Here is a 23,166-nt window from a genome sequence, read left to right as displayed (position 1 = left end):
AGGACTGTGGGTGCCTTGCTGGTGGGTGGTGGGGACATATGCCTGAAGGGGGACCTGTTATGCCTCTGATCATACAACACTGTAAACCCATATTCTACCTAAAAATATGTAAGAGAGTGTTACTATTTATTGGGAAGTGTAAGTTACTATTTATTGGCAAGTTTTTCTCCGCCAATAAAGGTGGCAAAGAGTCTGTTGGCATCTTTGCTTCTAAATGCCATCCTATGTTCCTTAAAGGAATTAGGGCTGGGCAGGGAGGCTGGGCTCTTTTGCTTTGACAGAAAGCAAGGATGTAGCTACAAAATGTCGGTCACAAGTAAAAGGGACATAGGAACTAGCTTGGAGGTGCTTCCCCAGGCCAAATGTGGGGTGACTGGAGCACCAAGAAGAGTAAGAACTACTAATTGATGGCCATTGAATACATGAAAGAATCCAGAAGAGCAAAGAGATTCTAAAAAGGAAGAGGACAGGGCTCCTCTTTACAGAACTTCAGTGAACACGCAGAAGGAATTTGGAAAACAGTTTCCCAACCACCATGGAAAAAATTCATTTGAGCCAAAATTATCCATAAATGTTGAAACTTTCACTGGGTGAAAGTTTGTTAGAGAAGAGGATATTCATATAGTTTCCATGTTACCACCGGACAGATGACTTATTACAAAATGTCACCTTTCAGTGGACAACACCCTGAGTGATCAAAGCTAGCAACATCGACAATGGGAAAAAGTGGGATATGCAGTAGTAACAGCAGAGCACGTGACCCACTGGTAATGTTCCTGCAGAAAAGAGTGAGCATAAATCTAATGGTGAGGAAACTGCAAGATGTTTAGATTGGGGACAAGTCTGCCAAGCTCTTGACCGGGACTCTTCAAAATGTCATTGACAAGAAGCAAAAAAAAAAAGGGAGGGGGGAGGACCATTCTCAATTTAAGGAGACCAAATGGAGTATCAGCTAGTGCAATATGTGACCCTTGCTTGAGTCTGGATCCTAAAGAAAACAAGGCATAACACTGTGTTTTGGGGTAATTGGGGAAAGCTCAACAGAGGATGCTCATGATGTAATATCATCACATGTGTGTTCGGTGCCTTCAGTGTGATAAATGATGTGGTTTTGGCTCAAGGTCTTTGTTCTCAGGAAAGGCAGGGTGAGTGTTGAGGAGTGAAATGGCACTCTATCTGTATTACTTTCAAATGGTTCGACAAAACGGGAGGGCAGAGGGGAATGTATAATGTGTTAATAATCACAAATGAAGAGTGTGTGTGGGTGTTTATTGTTTCTGTACTTTTAACTTTTCAGTGGGTTTCAAAATTTTCAAATACAAAAATGGGGAAAATGTATAAACACGAGGAGGATGACGTTCATCCCTGACAGCTACTGTTACTTTACTGGCCTGTGCTCACTGATCAGTGCCCTTGAGAAGGGGCTGAGAGCTTCAGAGCTGGGGCAGGACAGATATGCCCTATCTGGATCGGTTGGGGGGCGGGGGGCGATGTTCCTTGCTCTGACGTGGAGATCTGAGCTCAGCCAGAGGAAGTCGCCTGCATTGCTTTTTTTTCCACTTAAAAAAACAATAAACACCCCCCCGCCCCCATGGGGCATAGAGCCCTTACTCATAGGTTTGTTAGGAGAATGAAGCGAGAAAATCCAAGTACATGGAGCATCCCCCTTCTCATAGGGAGAGCAACAGAGAAGGCTGGTGACGAGGAGGCTGCCGGAACACAAGGACAGCTCCAGAGGCTGGATGCTGGCTCAAGCACTGGGGACATGCAAGTCAGTAAGTGACCAAGACCCCACAAAGCAGATAGGTCCAGGAAGGGGAGAGAGCAGTGAGCAAAGGGGAGAGAGCAGAAGTGATCAATGCACGAGTTCAAGCGAATCAGGAAAGGTTTTGGAAAGACAGTGCTAACAAACTTCTTTCAAAAAGGAAATTGACAAGACTTATGTTTCCATAATGTAAGAAATCATTAGGTTATGAGTTGAAAATCACCCTATTTGTTTTAGCTGAGATGGTCTGAAGAGAGCGATTATCAGGCAGGTCAGGAAATTGTAATGTAACCGACCTTTCTTCTTTCAGCTACCAAAATGTCTACGTTCCGGGCCTCCCCAGTGGCACAGCAGGTTGAACACAGTGCTGTGAAGCTGTCCACAGCCTCTACAGTGCGGGTTCGATTCCCGGCCGGCCAGGGAGATTCCCACATGGCGCGGCAGAACTCTCCTGCCTTGCCTACTGCTCCCCTCAGCAGTGTCTTCGGTCCGCCTGTCTGTTCTGTTCCCCACTCTGTCTCTGGTGAATCCTCTCACCTTCCCATGCCTCTGGCCTGTACCCCAGTTCTTGTATAAATAAAAATAAACCTTAAAAAAAAATGCCTATGTTTCAAGAGTGTCTGGTAGACACATAGTTGAGCCACAGTAACTAATGAAAAACTATAGTTAATTTGTGACTGCACAGACATAGGATGTGAAGTATTTATCCGTTTGACCTCCTGTTTTTTTTCTTTTTTTAAAGGAAAACATCAGTTCATAAAAGTTCCAGATTTATCTGATGAGGAGCCTTAAACAGACATTTGGAAAGTCTGTAAATGTCCAGCAATCAGGGAGGAAAGGACGACCTTCCTTCCTCCAGTGCACGGGCTCCAATCCAAGCCCAAAGGGCTATTATCCACACCTTGCAAATCCATGATTTCACCGTCCAGTCCCTGCCTGGCCCTTCAGGCTGTCTGCCATGCTGACCTAGCTCACCATGTCAGTTCTGAGTCTTCGCAAGGCATTCGACACCTCATTTCACCACTGGACTCCTGCCCATCCCACCAGCCTCATCTCCAGCCCCGCCCGCGAATGCACTGACCAGAGTTCCCAGGAGGGAACAATCTACACGGCCACACTTCCACATGGAACACCAGCCCCTAGTCGGTTGCAGTGACATCTAGCCAGACTCCAGGACGCACGTACCACCACCATCTCCGAGAGCCGCATCAGCCCTCCTCCTAATTTGGAGTCCTCGGTGTGTTCATAAGCTGTGTGCATTCCTCTGTCATAAATTATCTGTATGCTTCTATTCACGTAGATGTATGTCACGCGGCGTGACCCTGGCTATTTTTCTTATCTAGCTCCCCCAGTAGAATGTGAGCTCTTTAGATACACAGTACCTGCTCTGAAATCATGCACAGTCTCCTGACAAACAAGACATGACAAGTATAGAGAGTGTTAAAAGAAGACAGAGAAGGTATCTCTCTGCACAGAGGTGGGAGTTGGGAGGTGGGAATAGGGAAAATGTCAGGGGAGAGCTGAATCTCAGAGGAGGAGAAGGAATTCACCACATGGATGGTGGGTGCGGGAAGAGCAGCTATAAGCACACCAGAGGCAGAGGGTCTGGAAAAGGGCAGCCCCTGAACTGGTCCAGAGAGCAAAACTCATCCTTACACGAGAAGGCAGCTGTCAAAGGAGCAGCCTGCTACCCATCACTGTGGATAATCAACGCATTGCAAGCAGTAGCTGCCACAAGCAGATTACAATGCATGTGTTTTCAAGCATGTAAACGGATTTCTTTTTGGAATTTTCATCAGGAGGTAAGATCTATGATACCTACTAAGGTCACGAGGCAGGCAGACAAATGAAATATGTTCATTTCCCCAGTAAATTGTCTTTCTGAAAACCACAATCTGTTTACTAAGATCATACTCTCCTCATCTTTTTTATCTCTTTGATATAAGAATGTCTGGGCCTCCGCCTGGACCCACCTAGAGCAGGCACCGTAGATGCCGCTGCGCCGTGAGACAGAGGTATGAGAACCAGCCCCCGGCTCCACGGAACCAAGAGTCTAGCAGGACAGTGAAGGTAGACCCACAGCAAGTATCACAACAAGATCCAGAAAAAGGGGCCTTCTGCTGCTGAAGGCAGGACTCAGAGAGGACAGGGGACATTCGGCCCTATGAGGTGGGCTCTTATCTACATTTTACAACAAAAAAGTCAGGCACAGTTCTCAAAACAGTCTGTGGGGGCAGCCAGTGCCCCACCACTGCCCCATGCTTGCTGCATCTCCAGTCACCCTTTCTAACACCTTCAGTCCCGCCCTTCTCTCAGTTCCCATCACCACGACTTAGGACATCACCTCATCTATCTTCTAGTTTACACTACCAGCCTCTCGTCCCGAGTTTCAACTAGCTATTCTCTAAATTGTCAATGAGGAAAGTGCTCAGAATTTGGCCTGTGAACGCCCAGTGCCTGCAGGCCCCGGGCGGTGGAGCCCACAGTGGAGGGGACTCAGCCGCTGCCGAGCAGCACAGCCCGAGGGGCCACAGCAATGCACAAGTGCCCGAGTGCCAGCTGCTTGACAGCATACATGAGCCACGTTTCCTACGGAGCACTGGCAACTCTCAAAAACTACGAAACCCTCTGGGAGCCAGACCAAATCCACCTGTGTGCTGGATGTGAGCCACGAGCACCAGCTCACACCCTCAAAATATCAATCGGATTATGTCATCGCTGCTTGAACTACAGCGTTCCTCCCCAGGCTCTCTACAGTGGGAGCCCAGGCGGGTGTCCTGGCCCACCCCCGGTGCCCTCAAGCAGAGGCCCCGATGCCAGGGAGGGTCTCCCATTTCCTGGAATGGGCCACGCACTGAGGCTTCTGAAGCTCTGATGCCTTTTCCTGTCTGACCAGGGTGCCCTCCCCTCCACTTCCCTGGGACGTGGCTGGGCCCCCAGGACGCCAGTCCAGGTCTGGGGCACTGCCTGGAGAGATGCCGTGTGTCCAGCAGCAGAGCACACCATCTCGCGCTCAATGTCAGCTGCGACCTTCGACACCCACAGCAAATGAGGTCCAGGGGAGATCGCGGTCTGACTGATGTGCTGGCCGGGCCGAGGCCGGGGGAGGCTTCTTACCCATCTGTTGAGTGATGGAATCAACCGAGTCCACGACCTCTTCCTCAGTCCTCCCCGGCAGGAAGGGATTCCTGTTCTCCACAGCCTCAACTCCTTGCCCCAAATCTCCTCTACTTCAGAATGTGGCAGGAGTACCACCCCTACCAAATCAGCTCCTTGCAAGCAAGCCCGTTTTGCTCGTCTTCGCATCTCTCTCAGCACCCAATGCAGTCCTTGCCCCCAGTAAGAGCTCAAACATTTGTCAAGTTACAGCAAGTCCAAATGCCATGTTGTCTCAAACAAACGTGCGCCAAGCGGCCGCCCTGTGACTCTACGGGTGATTCCACAGCTCCCCCTCTGTGCGTGAGCTCCCCTGGCCTCTGGTGAGATAACCCAAGCTCTGCTCCACTCTGAGGGCTACAAACAGATATCAGAGGAATAGCACAGGACGCCTCAGAGGCGCATCAGCTAAGGAACGATTCTACTTTAGAAATAATCAGAGATGTTTTCTAGTCATTGGTCATTTCGCAAGGATGGTCACACTCAACAAAATGGATTTGAAAACACAATTAGCCTCGCCACGCTGACAGCCCCTGGCGGCGGGGTCAGGGGTGTCGGGCACATACATGGACCACACACACACACACGGAGCGGACATCTTTCAGGCTGCTCTCCACCAGCGACTCAACAACCCCAGCACCCTCTTGTCAAGCAGGGTTGTAGATCAGGAAACTGTAGCTCAGAAAGGCCCAGGTAATGTGAGTGACTCATACTGGGAAGTCAGGGGAGCCGTGCAGAACCCAGGTCTCTCTTTGACATAGCCCAGTCCCTCCTCTCCTCCACCCGGGCACCCTGTCCTCGGCCCAGCCCCGCCAGCTAATCCTGTGACTGCAGTCATTATGAGGTATGTTCTCTTCCCCGAATAAAATCCCATCACTTTTCTTTCCAGCACTGTCAATTTTGTTCCCGAATAGCATTGTTATTTTCCCAAAAGTTTTTAGAGTTAAAGTCTCCCCTCAAAAACATGCCCTATGACGTGTGCTAATTATCTGTCAGTTCAATGTCCACTGTCTTTTTGGCACCAACTCCACCAAAGAAAATTTCACACATTTCACTTCAATTTGTCACTGATGTGCCATGATGGTGATTGACTAAGTGATATTTTTCACTTTGCAGAAATATCTTAGACCAGAAATGCTTTATGTATCAAAACAATGGCATGAACATGCACAACTGCTACTATACGAGCTTACATATTTTATATAATAAAAATGTCTTACCTGAGTTTTTCCATGGAGAATTAATGAAAATGAGATCTAATTCCCTCAGGTTAATGATAGGCTGGTGTTAGTAATTTCATTGATGGACTTTGCTTTTTTTTATTGGCTTCTTTAAGTATTAAAAATATAAACTGTCCTTTAGGTTAGAATGAAGGTCAATTTATTAGATTCATAACACAGGAGAAAGCAATTATAAACTGAAAGGGAAAATTTTAATGTAGTAACTGAAATACAGGTATGAACACAATAAACACAAATCTAAGGAATGTAATTTTTCCCCAAGAGAACAATTCAAAATCACAACTAAAGTTACATTTTACTGATAGTTTTGTAAGTTATGCCTTCCAAGACATATAGATTAGCCAAAATTATTTCAAGAAATATGTTCATCTAACCTTTGAGTTGGCACCTTATCCTGGCTATTCTCTGCCTTAAGACGTAGAAAGCTGCAAAACAAATGTCCAAAAAAAGAAATTCCAGATCTTTTCTCTGTAAGGAGGCTGGACTTGGGTATTTATCAACTTGTTACATTCCGGGAGACTTACACATATTCAACTTTCAGTGCTTTTCTGAAACAAAAAAAAAAATTCTAGGACATGTTTAAAATAGTAATATTTTAGTCACCATTTTGCCATTACAGAACATTTTGTAACAAAAATATTAACCAATAATTGAAGTGATGCTAGTCTTTCATAGTCCAAATTCTAAATTAAAACATTTCAGACCTTAGGTGACACAGTGGCTTCCAGTGCAAATTTTCATTCTCAGAACAGTAATTTTAGGGTCAAAGAGACAGTATCCTTTAATTAAATGAGTGTTGGGTAAAATATCTGGAAAACATCAAAATTTTTGATCAACTTTAACCAAGGCTGGTAGTTTCTCAATGGACACATCTTTACTTACCTGTTTCTCACACACTGTATGTCCCCTGATCTCTCCAGATTTGGGGAGGAAATATTGACGTTTTCTCTTTCCTTCCACAGCCTTCTCTTCTTGCATGGTTGCTTTGTTTGTCAATAGCAACAAGAGTTACCATGAAGCTTGCCCATTTCACTTGAAGATACATAAATAACCCAGCTTAATGACAGTGCCAGGGGGAAACCTGAGACACTGCTGAGCATGGGCAGGGTCCAGCAGGCCCAGGACCCCAAATATGACCCAGAGCCTTCTCTTTTGGACACATGCCTTTCTTCCCCCTCTAAAGCACTCCATATTCACCTGAATTCTCACTTTCTTCACTGATTTGCATAATTTAAAATTGGGCGGATAGAGCCTTCTTTGGGGAATTATCAGAGGGAAAAAAATCCTAAGACCAATTTGATTGAATGAAAGCAACGATTTAAACTTCTGATCAAGAATGGTGGCTCTGTATTTTTTTTCCCTTGTTGTTTGTTTTAGTAACAAATTAGGTTTTGCTTTTATTGTTGTTAACTTTAAAAGCTCTCACCATATCCTGAGGTGGACATTTTTGTTAGAATAATGAAACATAACAGATACAATCTAAACAAAAAAGCTGAAAATGAATGAAAGAATAAATGGCAAATTATGTCCTGGATCATACATTTAAGAAAACTGCTTGATTGTGGTTCTGTGTAAGAAGGGAAAAATATAAAAGGATACCATTTCTTTAGTAGTCTTTAATTGCCAACTTGGAATAACATACTTTATGGAGGAATATAATTGCAAACAAAGCTTAATAAAGAATAACACCATTATTTTATAACTAGCACCAAACAACAGTTCTGTATACTTTGTTCTTATATTAGATTATCTTAAAATGGGGTCACATTTCCCTTACTTAACCTGCATCAGCCTTAGATTGACACCATAGATTGAAGTAAATTTCATGGTACTGACATGTATACCCATTAAGACTTCCAGCATCAAATTTAAAATTTTTAAATTTTTAAATTTTGCATTTTAAAACTATACAAAACTGCATTTTAAATCAAAGCTAAATTTAACTGGGAATATATTATTTCCGAAGAGTTTCTGGGGTCCAGTCTCTATTGACACACAAGAGAATTTTCATAGGCAGCCATCTTTAAAATTTTTGTGAAAGCTGCCAAAAATAAATGTTCTACGTACATTTTTTTGGTGGCATAAACCCCATAGTGAGAAGTACTCAAATAAAGGACTCATTAGGAGCACATACTATATTTTCACTTTCTCCCAACAGACTGTGTTTCTACAGTCACCATCACACAGAGACAGTAGTAAGGCATGCAATGCTGCAGGGAAGCTACTCAGGTGTGATTTACAGTTCTAGAACTTCCTCCTGCTACTCCAGTTCCACAGAGGGTTCTCGAGATTACATAGGGTTACAAATAACCATCAGTCTGATGGTTTTTATGAAATCATGAATAAAAACAGGACAAACTGAACTATTTTGAGATTCCTTTTTCTTGCCTGCCAAAGACAGGTTTACAGATGCAGTCAACCCTGGGCTTTGGATGAGGAATAGGAAACACTAAGGAACCAAGGCTACTTATTATCCAAGGGTCTGTATGTATTTAACTTTATGTAAAGGATGAGAAAAACCCAAATGTTAGGTGAAGTATATGCTTTAAAAAGAAAATAATAAAGTGGACGCAGTTTCCATATGAGCCACACAGGAGTTGGCCTCTCCAGGGAGCCTCCTTACAGGTGACAAATACCTGGTACACCCATGAATGGTGACGTTCCCCTGACACCGTACTTCTCTGAACGCTAATCTTCCGCTGGAAAAGGTAATGACTCTTAAACGCTCTCTATACCCCAACCTTAAACTTCTCTGTATTTCTCATAACCAAAGAAGTTCTTGTTAGCTCAGCAAACTCAATTCACACACAACCTCCAATTCTGCACTTTTATAATATAACCAATATCCGGGACAGCAGGTCCCGGGAATAGGAAAAGCATTATGAAATTGAAAGCCTCCACTTTCAATCCATTCCAATTACAGAATTCATCAGACCGCAACAGAAGATTAAATAACAGAATAATTAACACCTTTATAAAGGATTTCTTCAAAGTTAATTTTTTCCCACAAATTTAACTGTTTCAGAAAAGAATCCTGCCTTCACTAGGAATATCTTAATTCTTGGTCACACACAGACACCCAGAGATACGGAACTTTCTAATTCACCTGCGATTTTAAGTCACCAAGACTTTGGAACCACCACTACGTATGTGAAATACCATGAAGTATATGTGTGATCATAGGAAGTTGTGGCAATTTACCCAGTAGAAATGGCTACCATATTAAGTATATGCAATAGTAAATCAACCCTAAATATCAATGGATCATTAAAAAAAAATACAACTAAGCATGGGCTGCAATTTGTGTTTTCCAGCTAATGATCAATGTTTTTGTTACTTGCCAGCATGCAGACATATGGGAGAGAATTACCAACTAACCCACAAAATCTTAACACTGAAATAAAACAGGAGGGAGCAAAGGCTGTAGAAAATTATTTTCTGTGCCAGGAAGCCTGTATTTGGAATGTCTACGGATGGAGTTTGTTTCTGTAAATTTAGTAACACCCACCTTTGACCATTCAGGGATCTTTCAGAGAAACTAAGTTTGAAAATTTTGATTTGTGAAAATAAGACTAATGATGTTTTAAAAAAATTGGTTTTGCCAAAGTAAACATAAACACAGACATTTGCAATCGCTTCTTCCTTTGTATACGTTAGCAAAAATTGAAATTGTGATACATAGTCCCTAAAATTTCAGAAGTCAATGATCTCTACAAAGGCAGTCCTGAGAAAGCAGTGTTAGCCTGGGAAAGCTGACACCACTCGCCTGCAGAATGAGCAAGAGATATTAAGCAAATCAAGTGTTCAGCTTTACAATCTGGCTGACCTGAGTTGATCCACACAGTGCCCTTCATCTCCAGCCGGCTCTCCCCAGCATCTGGAACCTACCTCGGCTGTCTCCAGCCTTCCCTTTAAACATGGCAGAAAAGGGGCACTTCTCAGTAACCCCAGGAAGGGAAAAGGGTGCTTTTGCTCCTAAATCAATTACCACATTCTGAAGCTAAGAGAGCAGTTATTCACATCTCTTTCCTCCCCCATCAGTTAGGATAACTGCTGATTTAACGGTGTTTTGTGAGGTTAAGTCAAACCAGAAATCTTGGGGGAATCCACAGGGAAGGGGAAGGGACAGAGAGATGTTGCCTCTACTTCACCACACACAACATGCAGGCGGTGTTGGACTCCCCGATGCTGGCTTAGTAGGGATTTTTCCAGGAATCCTGTTATAACCTTAATTATGTTGACTAGTGGCAATCAGGTGATGAAAACAGAAAACTTGAAAACCAGCTTCAGAGCAAAATTTCTTTAGATTTAACTTTACTTAATGGAACTATATTTGTGACATGTTAGTTTTTTAGTAACTCAGGGTAGATTTGACAGCACATCCCCTGGTAGGGCCATAGGGACGCATGTCCATCCAGTGAGGCTCATGCCCCTGGGGCTCTCACAGGTTTCAGGCAGTCATTGACATCCCTTGGCAAGTCCTAGGTCAGAAGATTTAGGCCATGCTCCATTATCGCTGGGAAATCATCATCTATTGGATGAGATCTTGGCCATGGCAGTAACCAGATTAAGGGCCACAAGGAAGTCTGAACAGCCACACCCAGAAGCCATGCCCTGCTCACCCCACTCCAGAAAGGCCCCCATGAGAGTCTTTCAGAACGAGCTGTGGGGAAAGCTAGGACTTCCCCCAAATGGTGGGGGTGCTTTTCCCTGACAAACCCATGAATTCTAGCAGCATCACCACTTTCCTGCTCCTTTGGCTACCAGAAGCTCAGAGCCAGACTCTCAAGTGCCTTCAGAGCCCTGCATACACACACCAGCATGTCAACAGTTCTCCTCCCAACATCGGACTCTTTACTATGCCTTTCCCCCTTCTTCCCCCGTGTTAATTGTGTAAATTTTACTCTCCTTTCCTACCACGTGCATGCCGGCGAACCTCTTCCCACCCTCCCCCAATAAGGTAGGACCAATCCAACAGAAATAAAGAAATCCATTCTTTTTCTCTTTTATGGTATCTTCTAAGAAATCAAAAATAGAAAGTGACTGAATAGAAGATTTCTATTCTGTAATGTCCATGATTTAACCTTCCCTATGCTACATATGTTATAGAAGAAAATGTGTAATAATAACCTGAGGGTCCTGCAGTTATGATGCTTAAGCTGTCTCTGTCATGCCCACGTCTGCACGTGATATGGTGGTGATGGCTAGGAGGCGATAACCACCGCAGCACACTGCAGAAAACAATGTGCAAAACCGCTAAGGAGCAGGCCTGGGGACCTGCAGAACTTAAGTGTGGGGTATCTATGTAATGGCATCCCATAGAGCCACATGAAAGAGGTTACATGAATGCATGGACTGGTCTCTGAGACGTAATCTTATACAAAAAAAGAAGACAGGGAATAGTTCTTGCCTCACGTTATTATAGTTTTATGAACAAGGAAAATATATCAATCTGCAAAATGAATAGGAAAGTGGTTGCTTGTTGGGGCTGGAACTAGTAGAAGGAAAACAGATTAGAATGTTATTTTTGCTGCCTTCTCCAGTCTTTGAGTTTTCCACTTTTGTATGCCTTATTTTTTTTTAAAAGATGATTTAAGTATATAGTTAAAATAACGAATAAGAAATAGAGTAAGTAATGTAAAGGACATGCACCTATGGTTTCAAATAACCCAGTAAAACTATTTTAACAGTTGATGAAATTTTTTTTATCACAACAGGACAGGTGTCTCCCAAAACCTTATTCTGATATCAAAATTCTACACGCTCCTCTCTAATACATCAGGTCTAGGGAAAAACCAAATGCAATAGACAAAATTGTAAAATCTAAGGCTGACCTATATATATATATATATATATATATATATATATATATATATATATTTATAATAAAAGGGTCAATGAATTGAGTGATTCCTCAAAGAATGCATGTGCATTTCTCACAAGGAAAAAAGGCCTCACAGCCAAAGGGGAAAGAAACACACTTAGGTGGCAGGAAGCCAGGAGGTGATCCTAGCAGATCTCACCATCCTCCCGGCGTCAGCCAGTGCCCACAGTCCAGGAAAAAACAGGAATAGTGGGGCAGATGGAGCTTCATTTGTCACAGGGACATTTGGGGAAGAGCAGGTATGAGAGCACACCCGAATCAAGCAACAACTCAGATTCTGGATCTCTGACACAGCATCAGATTACTAACATAGATCATGTGACCACTGTCAAAAGTTATCATGCAGAAGAAATACTAGAACCTGATGAAAACTTTCCACTGTATGGTTGAAGTTGCTTCTTTGGGAATTGCTTGCATTAGTAAAAGATTATAATCAACATAAATGGCCACCAGGAACAGACTGGTGAACACACCAGGGGGTAGCCACACAGTGGCTGATGGGGTGAGCAGGCCCTGCCTGTGCTGCAGGGCAAAGGCCTCCCGAGATGCATTAGTAAGAAGAGAAGCCAGGTGCACGTAGTAGGACTTCATCTCACAAGACAGGGTGGGGAGAGAGAGGAAATTGCCTGTATGTATAAATATATTTGTGAGATCACACGGACAACTGGTGCTCTGAGAAGAGGTATTTGAGGAAATGAATGTGCATTCTCTTACAAAAGAAATCTTTTTAAAAGACTGGTAAGGAAAAATTCACACATGTGCAAAATCTGCGGGAAAGGAACAAAAATACCGGTGTGAGGTAGTGGTTGGGGGTCGGGGAGTGGTAAGGCCCCTTCCTCTCCGGGGCAAACACTGCCCATTACCCCTGAGGGACTCGGCCCTCCGTGTCACCAGACGGCCATCCTAAAAGCATGCAGCTGGCCCAACATGCATGAAATGTGGGCCCCACAGACCCAGAGGCCACCCCACTGGGCGGCATGCACACATGTGAAGAGGGCAGCCGCTACACGTACTGTGCCGTGACTTCACCTCATGATGTCTTGGCACCAGTGCAGGTGTCTGATATCCCTCAAACATGTCTGGGCCCCTGGAACACGGCAGTGTATGTGTGCAATAGTTCATTTCCCAAAATCTACATAAAGAGCAACTGGCTCGGGTAAAGAGTTATTGTCTGACATTTCTCCAAAGAGGAAATGCAAATGGCCAACAGGTATATGGAAAAATGTTCAACATCCCTTATCATCAGGGAAATGCAAATCAAAACCACTTTGAGATACCACCTTACACCAGTGAGAATGGCACATATCAAAAAAACTAGCAACAACAAATGTTGGCGAGGATGTGGTGAAAAAGGAACCCTCCTACATTGCTGGTGGGAGTGCAAACTGGTCCAGCCACTATGGAAAGCTGTCTGGAGGCTCTTCAACTTACTAAAAATGGAGCTACCGTACAACCCAGCAATACCACTACTAGGGATCTACTCAAAGGACCCAAAAACATTGATTCAAAAGAACACCTGTACCCCTATGTTTATTTGCAGCACTATTTACAATAGCTAAAACCTGGAAACAACCCAAATGCTCAAAAATAGATGACTGGATCATGAAGATGTGGCATAGATACACAATGGAATATTATTCAGCAATCAAAAAGATAAACTCATGCCATTTGCAGCAACGTGGATGGAGCTAGAAGGAATTATGCTCAGTGAAATAAGCCAGAAGAAAAAAGAAAAATATTGGATGGTTTCACTTAAAGCAGGAATATAGAGGAGCCAAATAAGACATCAGTGTAAAAAAAATAATAACAGTACAAAGAAAAAGACAATTATAAATCAAAGACATACTGCAGGGGAGGAGGAGGGAGAAGGATCAGAGGGAGGGAGGAAGGAGCATAGCGGACTGGGGTGATAGTGCACTGGTGAAGAAAACTCTATGGGGACTATACCTGAGGCGGTGGGGGGAAGCAAATATTGTTTAAAAATGAACAATGATGTGGGCCTCCCCGGTGGCGCAGCGGTTGAGCTCTGGGTTGGGAAGCTGCCCACAGCCTTTACAGTGCCGGTTCGATCCCCGGCCTAAGGTGAGGGTCCCACATGGCGTGCAGACCTCTCCTGCCGCCCGCTGCTCCCCTCAGTCTGCCTGCTCTGCTCTCCACTCTGGTGAATTCTCTCACCCTCCTGTGCTTCTGACTGTGCCCAGTGCTTGTATAAATAAATAAATAAATCTTTTTTTAAAAAATGAACAATGATGTAAAAAATAAAAAAAATTAAAAAATTATAAAATATAGGCAAATTTTAGTAAGATAAAAAACTGTCCTTCCAAAGCCAAATCTGCAGACGTTAACTACTATAAATATTTTGTTATTTCCTATATGGGGGAGGGTATATATCTGTAAATTAAACATTTTTAACAAAAAAAAGTGTTATTATCTGTTTCAGATGTTAGATCTGAAACAGATTTTCAAAACAGCATAAAAAAATTAAAGCGCACATCACTTTCATATGATTACTTGTCCAAGTGAGGATATTTTCATAAACAGGGTTAAAGGAAATCATTATCTTTTAAAAAAAGCATCACACAGATATTCTATCCATTGCAGCCGCCCAAGCAGGGATGGCTGGGACAAGTACAGTCGTCAGAGCTTGTCCCAAACGTCCAGGCAGCAAACACAAGATGGTCCTCAGGCCAGGGCTGTCCCTGGAGCTCCAGGGGCAGGTCCTGAGGTGGGGACCTAGGGTAGCCCTAGCAGCTGGACTTGTAGCTACTGGAATGTTCCCTTAATGTGGTCCGACTTCTGGGCTTGAGAAGTACTAAGATTTCTGAGACACAGAGGTGAAGACCTGGCCAGACACACTTTACAAGGGGATATTAGGAAATGAGTAGATGTTGATAGTATTATACAGAGATGAGTTGTAGTGGATGACATGAAAGAACAAAGTAATTTCTGTGAAACTCAACTCTGAAGACTACACGTTCTCTCATGGAGTTCTGTCTGGAGAGGTCCCACATCTTCGACACAGTTTACTTTGGAGTCTGCATTCCAAGGCCACTTGACATTACCCCAAGTACATGGTGTCCTTAAATAACCTTTTCCCAGAAAGTGGTGGCTGAGTAACCTTAAATCAAAAACTTCACTTCCTAGGGACTGGAGGGCAGGCTTTAATGCTGAGAGCAGTTTGGAGCCTGCACACTGCCTTGCTTTGATTTCTGCCTCAAAAGAGAGCCTGACTCTGCATTCTCCCCCCACAGTTAGAGACAGTGAATCAAGATGAAATCAGGGCTTGTGCTCAGTCTATAAAGCAGGCCCCAGCCCTGCGGAACCTCTCCCCGTGGCTGGAGGCAGCACAAACTGCCCCAGACCCCAGATGTGCCCAGAGGGCACAGGATACATACAGGAATAAAAAAAAAAAAAAAATCACTTTCTTGACCAAATACTAATCCACACTTCAGTGGGGGTGCCTCACAATTGGTCACAAATGGAAGGACAATCACTATGAACCACCTCTTTTGTGGAGATTTCATAAGTGGACTTTTAAGCCAGTCCTCCTACTGCTTACCCACTCCTGATTATTTTCAAGAAATAGTCACAATTGGGCCCCCCTGGTGGCCCAGGGGTTAAGTCTCAGCACTATCACCAGACACTGTGACCTAAGTTCCATCCTGGCCGGGAGCTAACCTACATTGTGCAGCAGACCTCTCCTGTCTCATCCGCTGCTCCCCTCAGCAGGGTAATTTACTCAATCCTTCTGTTCTGCTCCCCACACCTCTGGCCTACATCCCAGCTCTTCTAGGCCAAAAAAAAAAAAAAAAAAAAGGAAAAAATAGCTTTAAAAAAATATTCAAAATCTTAAAAAGCCAAGAAAAATATAACCTGTATACCATGTGGCTAGAGACATAAATCAATGGGAGCAAAAATTAGTAAACCATGTTCCATTTATGAAGCTGAATTTCTGAACCCAGATACAAGTAATGAGTGAACTATGAAATTTAACTCTTGACTAGATTAAAAGTCTCTGCCTAAACTAATAGCCTTCCGCATCTGACATACAGAAAATAGTTCAACGATTTGCTCATCTTTCCAGCAGTGTACAATCACTAGCCAGTTACAGACATTATCCAACCAAATAGCTTCCGAATGACTGCTTCTCAGTCACTAACTATGTTGCACCCACATGTAAGGTCCTCGAGCGCTGACAAAATTCCCATCTGACATGGCGTTTGCACAGCTTAGCCTTGCTAACTGAGGTTTAACATCTTTGCCAAATCTCCCTAGAGAAAGGAGCCTCGTGGCTCATCGAGATTGCCTTAGCCCTAGGAAGGTCAAGAACCAGAGTTCAAGGCCGGGTCTTGGGAAAAGAATTGCCTGCTTTGGGGATCAATGAGCTTAGGAAGTAAGTAGCTTTGTGGAAGGCCAGGACCAGTTCTAGTTTGCATTTTGTGCTCACCTCCAGAAAGAGCTTTCACAAGAACATTGTTGCCTCAGTCAAATCAGCAAGTCAACAGAAAGGCAACCACACAGGAATATAATATCCAAACACAGCCATGTACCTAGGAAACCCCCCCCACCCCGCATCCCCCCTCTACCCCGTGAAGGAAGGGCAGAGCAGGTGAGGATGTGAAGCAGCTTATCAGGTACAAAGGGCAGGGCCCCCCAGGTACCCAAACTATGTTTGGCTTTTCCTTGTAGCCACAGGACAAGCGGCTTTTACAATGAGGTGGACAACCCCTGAGAAATCAGTCACAGAAACCCCCACCTGGTAGGAAGACATGGTTAAAATGAAAATGAAGTGTGCCGTTAACTGACGCAAAAGGAGTGGAATAATTACAGAGCAAGACAGAGATTCTTGTTCTGAAGGCAAGAAGAACACGCCACTTGTCAACAAAGAGCCTGTTGACTGTCAATCAAACTAAAGCCCAGGATCAGCAGAAAATCAAAACCTGAATTTTTGGTATGTAGATTGTTTATGAGTCAAGAATACAAAAGAAAGCATCAGAGCAAAGAGAGAAGTCAAGGCCAGAAGGGAATGGAGGCACGACCCGCCCACTTCTGGATCAGTCCTGCTTCCCAGTGGCTGGTGGGGATGTAGACACAAAGCTGGGTGCAGGACAGTGGGCGGAGGGCAGCAGGACCTTGCCCAGGCCTGCTGAGGGCCCCGCTGTGATCTTCCCTCTTCAGTGCCGCAGGGAAGACTGGAAGTTGAGCTAAGTGTGGCCTTGTGGCTGCACAGAGTGCACGCTGCCTGCTGGCAGGCCCACGAGTGACATGGAAACGCAGCCCATTGCGTAAACAGGTACATTTGACTCTCATGATCAGCGTGGACACACCCCACAACTGAACGGGAAAACACCCACAGTGTCTCATGTGGACATGATCCACAGGGTGAGGGTGTGAGCCCCCCACACCTTGCGCACACCTAGTGGGTAGGAGGAGGCTGGTACACAGGTGGGAATCGCTTCCTGTCACTGTGCTGTGATGATTCCAAGGAAAGCATCGAGCAAATCACACTGGCAAAAAAGAATGGGGCAGCTTTGCTAAAAGGAGGGAAGAAAAGAAGTGCCTCCTGGGGCAGAAAGGCAGACACAATTTTCACACTGAACTTCCCAGAAGCGCTTTCGAATTCGCACAGGTGCCCTATCAGCAGGGGTGGCCACCATGAGAGCAAGGGTTTCCTCGGAGAAGCAGAGCAACAGGTCTTGATTTCACAGGAACTGCCTCTTTTTGGTGCTTATCTTTGAACACAGCTCCCCTCATTCCTCTGTCTATTCAGAGGACAACCAAGATGGGGGGCTCTGGCTGACAAGAGAGCCTGGACATCAACGGTTCCAAGGAACACAGGGAACACCTGTCTTTGACCTCACTTTTATAGCTTTGCCATCCATGACATAATGGGAAGCGTCATCTGGCCACCTGAATTTAATGGCATTTAATTGCCACAGAGAACCCTGCAACCACATCCTATGTTGGCAGCAGAGAGGCAAAAATTCCTCTATCATGCCTCAAGAAGCAAGAGCCCGAAGCCCCATCCCACCAACTTTCACTGGTGCTATTTCTTCCTGTTCCTTTGGCTCCCCCAACACACGTCATGTTCACTCTGTGCCAGGAAGACTCTTAACAGCTTTACAAACAGTACCTCACTTATACCTTGTTCCAGTCCTGTGAAGTGCTGGGCTATTTTTGAGAGAGACAAACAAAAGTCCAGAGAGGTTGAATGACTGGATAAGGGTCACACAGCAAATCAGAGGTTGGACTGAATGAAAGTCAGGGAGTCTAGCTCCCGAGTCTACATTCCCCTCCATCATGCTGCCTCTCAAGCCGTCACCAAATCCAGGGGGAGAGAATGTGGAGCTCATGCAGGAACACCTTACACATCCTCCACTTGCATTTCAGTAATGAAATGGTACAGCTTCCTCAGATTCTTGAGAATTAACAACAAGATAAAAATGCGATCCAGTACTAGACTGACTACCTGCGTCAGAGCCCTCTGTTTTCTAGGAAAGCTACTCTAAGAAGTGCAATGCCAGGAAATCCCTAGGATGTTTATGTTTTGTGCCGTCACTGCGACTTTGAAAGGTCTCCACACTCAAATTCAGAATTGCCAAGCAGGGTGTACAGAGAAAACGTAATTACGTGGTATGGAGAAAGAGAACAGCCCTGGGGGTTCTTTCCAGGGACTCCACAGCTGATGAGCCTCCAGGAGACAGCAGAGTTTGCTCCCTGGAATTCTTTGTGCACATCTGGTGGAGGGCTTCTGGGGGCACCTCCCCGGCCTCGGGTTCTCAGCGCTGCTCCTAGGCCAGCAGGGTCAATGAATGGATGCACTAGCTGCTTGCCACTACTTCCAGGGCATTCTGCCAGGGGAACAGGTCCTGCGGGGGGGGGGGGGGGGGAGATGTGGGGGGATGAAAGTACCCCACAGTACTTTCACACTCACTCTGGAAATCTCCTAAATCAACAGCAAAGGATCAATCTGCAATCCCGCAAAGAAACTACCCACTGATTACTGAGGAGAGGAATGTGTAAAGGGGTCTGTCAAGGCTGGACCTTCACACCCTTCATATTCCACACCTGGTGCCACTGTGCAAACACTCACAACACTGTGCCCCGAGTGGCAGAAGACCACACCCCTGCACAATTCTGCTCTTTGGTCACCTTCCTTTTAAAACAACATGGACTAGAGTCACCTGGGGTGTAACAGCCCTGCCCCACGCCTCGGTTAGCTGGAAACTGGGTCAGCATCATCTCCCTCTGTGGAAACACACAACGGCCCTGGGTGCCAGAAGTCTGGCCAGGGGCTTACAGGAGGGAGACAGAGGACATTTGTCAGTCCCCTTTGTCTTCCCAGCCCCAGCCAGAGATGGTGACCTGTGACTGACCCTTCCCCTCCCTCAGTCAGGTAAGGAGTGACATCACTGCAATTCTCCATGTTAGAAGAGCACCTGAGGGAAAGCCTGATGGGCAGCCCTTACCTTCACCCTCCTGCCCACACCTCCCCCACCCCTGCCACTCCACTGAGCCCCTTCTTCCAGCAGCCACACGCTGGCTGTGACACCCCAGCTTCTCATTAGCCCTGCCAGTCCATCATTGTAGGCCCCCCCTGGAAATTGACTTGATCGCTGATAGATTTTTTCGTAGAAGCGGGATAGAATTTGAGATCCAGATAAAATGTTGGAAATGAATTCCGCAGACTCCTATGAGTTGGCTCCAACTGTTAGCATGAAAGCATCTACCTGTGATCCTGGAAAAGCAACCAGCGTCCTGACCTGGCACTGACTGCATGAGGTAGGTGCTTACGGGACTTCAACAAGAGGCTTTTTAATTGGAGTTACTGGCTGCAGTGGGGAGGGGTCCATTTAGAATCCCTGCAAAGCAATCTCGCTTCAAAAAAAAAAAAAAGATTGACAAATAGGCCACTGTACACAACAGCCATGGCAAAGGCTCCCTCAGTGCTATCAGGTTCAGAGGTATTTAATGTAAATACAGTCTAGACTCATTATCTTAGCCCCATCTCAGCCCCCAGCAAAGATTAAGTCTGATGAGAAAAAAGGCGCTGGAAAAGTCAGCGACAAATGCTAAAATGGGCACCCTAGCCGGTTCTGCGTGAACAGCACACCTGGCCTCTTCCTACAGCTGGTTCCGAGGGGCGGGGGCAAGAGGCACAATGAGAGGCAGTGACTGCACCTGAAGATGCCATGCAGAGTCGCACCTGCAGGCCATGCTGGGCAGCCAGGGCCCGGGACCCCAGCAGACTGACAGGAAAGCCCCTCCCACCTCCAGGGGAGCCAGGTCCCCAGGCAGGATACTCACGCTGACACTGTCCCCAGGACTGGCGGGCCCAGCCCCAGCAGCAGTCAATCCTCCCGCCATAGCGACACAGGCCAACGGATGACACTATCTGCCTGGGCCACCTACCAAACAGAAAGAGGCAAAGTAAATACAGACACTCTTGCAATTGAAAACAATTTCCTCTTGGTTATTAGGTTAGAAAAAAAGATGCTTCAATCACAGCCAACAGTTTTCTACCAACTCCTTTGTACCAACTCCTACCAACTCCTGCAGAAATTTAAGGATCAAACACCTTCAGGGAAATACTTCTGCTATGATCTAATTTCAAATTTCAGACTTACGAACACCCCACACAGAAGTGGGGGCGGCGGAGCAGGAGTGGGTGGGGGCGAGGATGCTTTCCGAAATGGAAAGAGCAACAGCCACAAAGCAAGGCTTCTCAAGGTGGCCACTCAGGCTCAGAGGGGGTTTTTGAAGTTGGAAATAAACAGGTTCCTCAAAGACCCACACCCGTTACAGGGGGAAGCCAATTTGGGCTGATTCATCAGCAACTGAAAGGCATTAAGGAAAACAAGCCTGCCTTCTGCAAAGGGGAGGTGTGGGCAGAGGGGGGGAAGTGCCTCAGCATTCAATGAAACACAACCCTTTCTGTGATAGGACTCTGGCTGCAAAAGTCCCCCCCCCCGCCGAAAAATGCACCAGAGAAACAAATCTAAATGAAACCAAGGAGCGTTCAAAGTGTGGCTAACATCTCAAGTGTCCTTGTGGTTTGAAACTTCCCTCTATCAGCAATCCCCACTGTGGAAGGTAAATTAGGAATCCGGAGGCGTTCCAGTTGGGGACGCCCGTTTATCCTCAGATTCCACCTTATTTGGTCCATCTTTTCCTTGTGTAGGTGCACACCTAAATGACCCCCTCCCCATATTTTTACTGGCTGTTTGTAGGGTAAGTGAAAAGGTGTCACGTGTTCCCACCCTCCTGTCATTAGCGTTGACGATGGAGCCCCATGGTCCTGCATGCATGCTTGATGGTGGAGACCTGGAGTAGGGTGTGGGCATGCACAGGTGGGCACACCTGGGCTGAGCCGCGGCTTATAAGGGCGGCGTCACAGGGACGCCAGCAGAAGCAGAACCACGAGAGAATGACAGAGAGCCCAGAAAGCGTGAAGCTTCTCCCGGGGCTGGGAGGCCTGCCAGCCTGCTGGACCCCTGCCTGCCGTGTACCTGGAAAAAACTCACTAAGAGCCTGAAAAGCCACCAGGGGCTCCAGGACTCTCCTTTACCCATCTGCTAGGATCACAGAGATCCTGCTCTGGGCCCTTCCTGCCTCTACACTGGTGTACACATTTAAAGCTCCACTAGACTTTTAAGGTAATGATGCAAGTCGTTTCCTGTTGCAAATGTGCGTGCACCCCCTCAGCACTCCAAGGTGAACAAAGAAGAGCCTTCCAACTTTTCCGCGTCTTGCCCTGGTGGCTAATCCACCGTTTCTTCAACTCCTAGTCTTTTCAGTTCTCCATTACTTTATCATCCATCATGCCCCCAAGCCCCAGTAACAAAAAAATTCTAGTTCCTCCCACCAGGTGGGAAACCGGCGGCCGCAGCTTTTGCCTGGCGCACCCGGGGCCCCCGCGTCCCCTCCAGGCACGAGAAAGCCAATCAATCGTGGAATCGATTCGTTCCGAGATTGCAGGAGGAACAGGTGCGGCGCTGTTTGGGTTGCGCCGTCCCGGAGGTGCTCGGGCTGGGGGCAGGGCGGCTGCAAGGCGGCGGGGCGACCCGGGTCGCCACCTCTCCCGGGGCTCCAGCCGGTCGCTGCGCGAGCAGCAGCGGCCGGAGCGCGGGGCGCGTGTGGGGTGTCGTGCGCAGAGAGGGGGTGCCCGAGCACGCGCTGCACGCGCCCGCGGCCGGGAGACCGCGCGGCCGCCGAGCGGGGCTGAGTGACAGGGAGCCGGCCCGGGCGGCGGGACCTGTCAGAGCACGCCCGCCGCAGGCAGGCTCGCCAGGGCTGGCCGTGCGCGCGCCCTCGCCGGCACCGTCGCACTCGCACACGTGGCGCCCCCCTCTCTCCAAGAAAACCGAGGGGGAAGCGCACAGGTGCGCCCGGGAAGCCCCCGCGCCGGCCCGCCCGCCCCCTTTGTGCGACGGCCCGGGGGCTCGGGTCGGCCCGGGCCCCGGCAGCCGCCCCGCCGGAGCGTCGCCGGGCTGGAGGGGGGCGGGTCCTCGCCCGGGCCAGGCCCCGGCGTGCTCTGGGCTCCGGCCCTGCACTCGCGCCTCGGAGCCGGTCCCGAGCCCGGGGCTCCAGCCTCCCTTTTGCCCGTGGGGCGCGCCCTCCTGCCGCGCGGGTGGGGAGAGCTGCTCGACGGCCCCGAGGCTCGGGACCCGAGCCGTGCCTCGGACCCAGCCGGCCCCGGGCACAGGGCACCCCAGCACAGCGGGCGTGCGATTCGCGGGGGGCGGAGGCGCCCCGGAACCCACTCACCTCCCGTCGAACTCCGCGGCCGCCTGCAGGTAGAGCGAGGCCCCGAGCACCAGCACCGGGAGGACACCCATGTCGGCGGCGAGGGCCGAGGGTAAGTCGGGGTGCCGGCGGACGAGCAGGGGCGCGCAGGGCTCCCCGGGAGCTGCGGCCGCCGCGGCTGCTGCTGCCACTCAGAGGCCGGCGGCGCGGCGCGCGGTCGGCTCAGGTCTGCGCCGCGGCGCCCGGAGCCCCTTCGGCTCCCTCCCCGCGAGGGAGGCGCTGCAGGGGGAGCTGCCGCCCGCGGGGCCGGGAGGGGGGCGCGGGGGGCGGGGGGGCGCGCGTGCGCCGGGCTGGGCGCTGGCCGCCCCGGGCGA

At 47.5% G+C, this 23,166-nt stretch overlaps 1 protein-coding gene across 4 annotated transcripts in view; it reads right to left on the bottom strand.

The window, feature by feature from the left end:
- Window positions 1-22,884, bottom strand: part of NPNT (nephronectin) — a gene marked incomplete at its 5' end in the record, with an annotated part of 52,122 nt that extends 29,238 nt beyond the window's left edge. For 2 of the 4 annotated variants that reach the window (XM_084252070.1, XM_084252072.1), the window contains 3 exons: window positions 6,537-6,587; window positions 20,354-20,454; window positions 22,814-22,884. In XM_084252070.1, coding sequence (XP_084108196.1) covers window positions 6,537-6,587; window positions 20,354-20,454; window positions 22,814-22,884 — 223 coding nt within the window. The remainder of the gene's footprint in view (window positions 1-6,536; window positions 6,588-20,353; window positions 20,455-22,813) is intronic. The other 2 variants (XM_084252071.1, XM_084252073.1) reach the window with 1 other exon arrangement.
- Window positions 22,885-23,166: the final 282 nt, after the last annotated feature.

The sequence above is a fragment of the Talpa europaea genome (genome assembly GCF_964194135.1).
Source record: "Talpa europaea genome assembly, chromosome: 13".
Taxonomy (NCBI): domain Eukaryota; kingdom Metazoa; phylum Chordata; class Mammalia; order Eulipotyphla; family Talpidae; genus Talpa; species Talpa europaea.
Note: the sequence above shows the minus strand (reverse complement) of the source record. Positions and strands in the feature narration are given on the sequence as shown.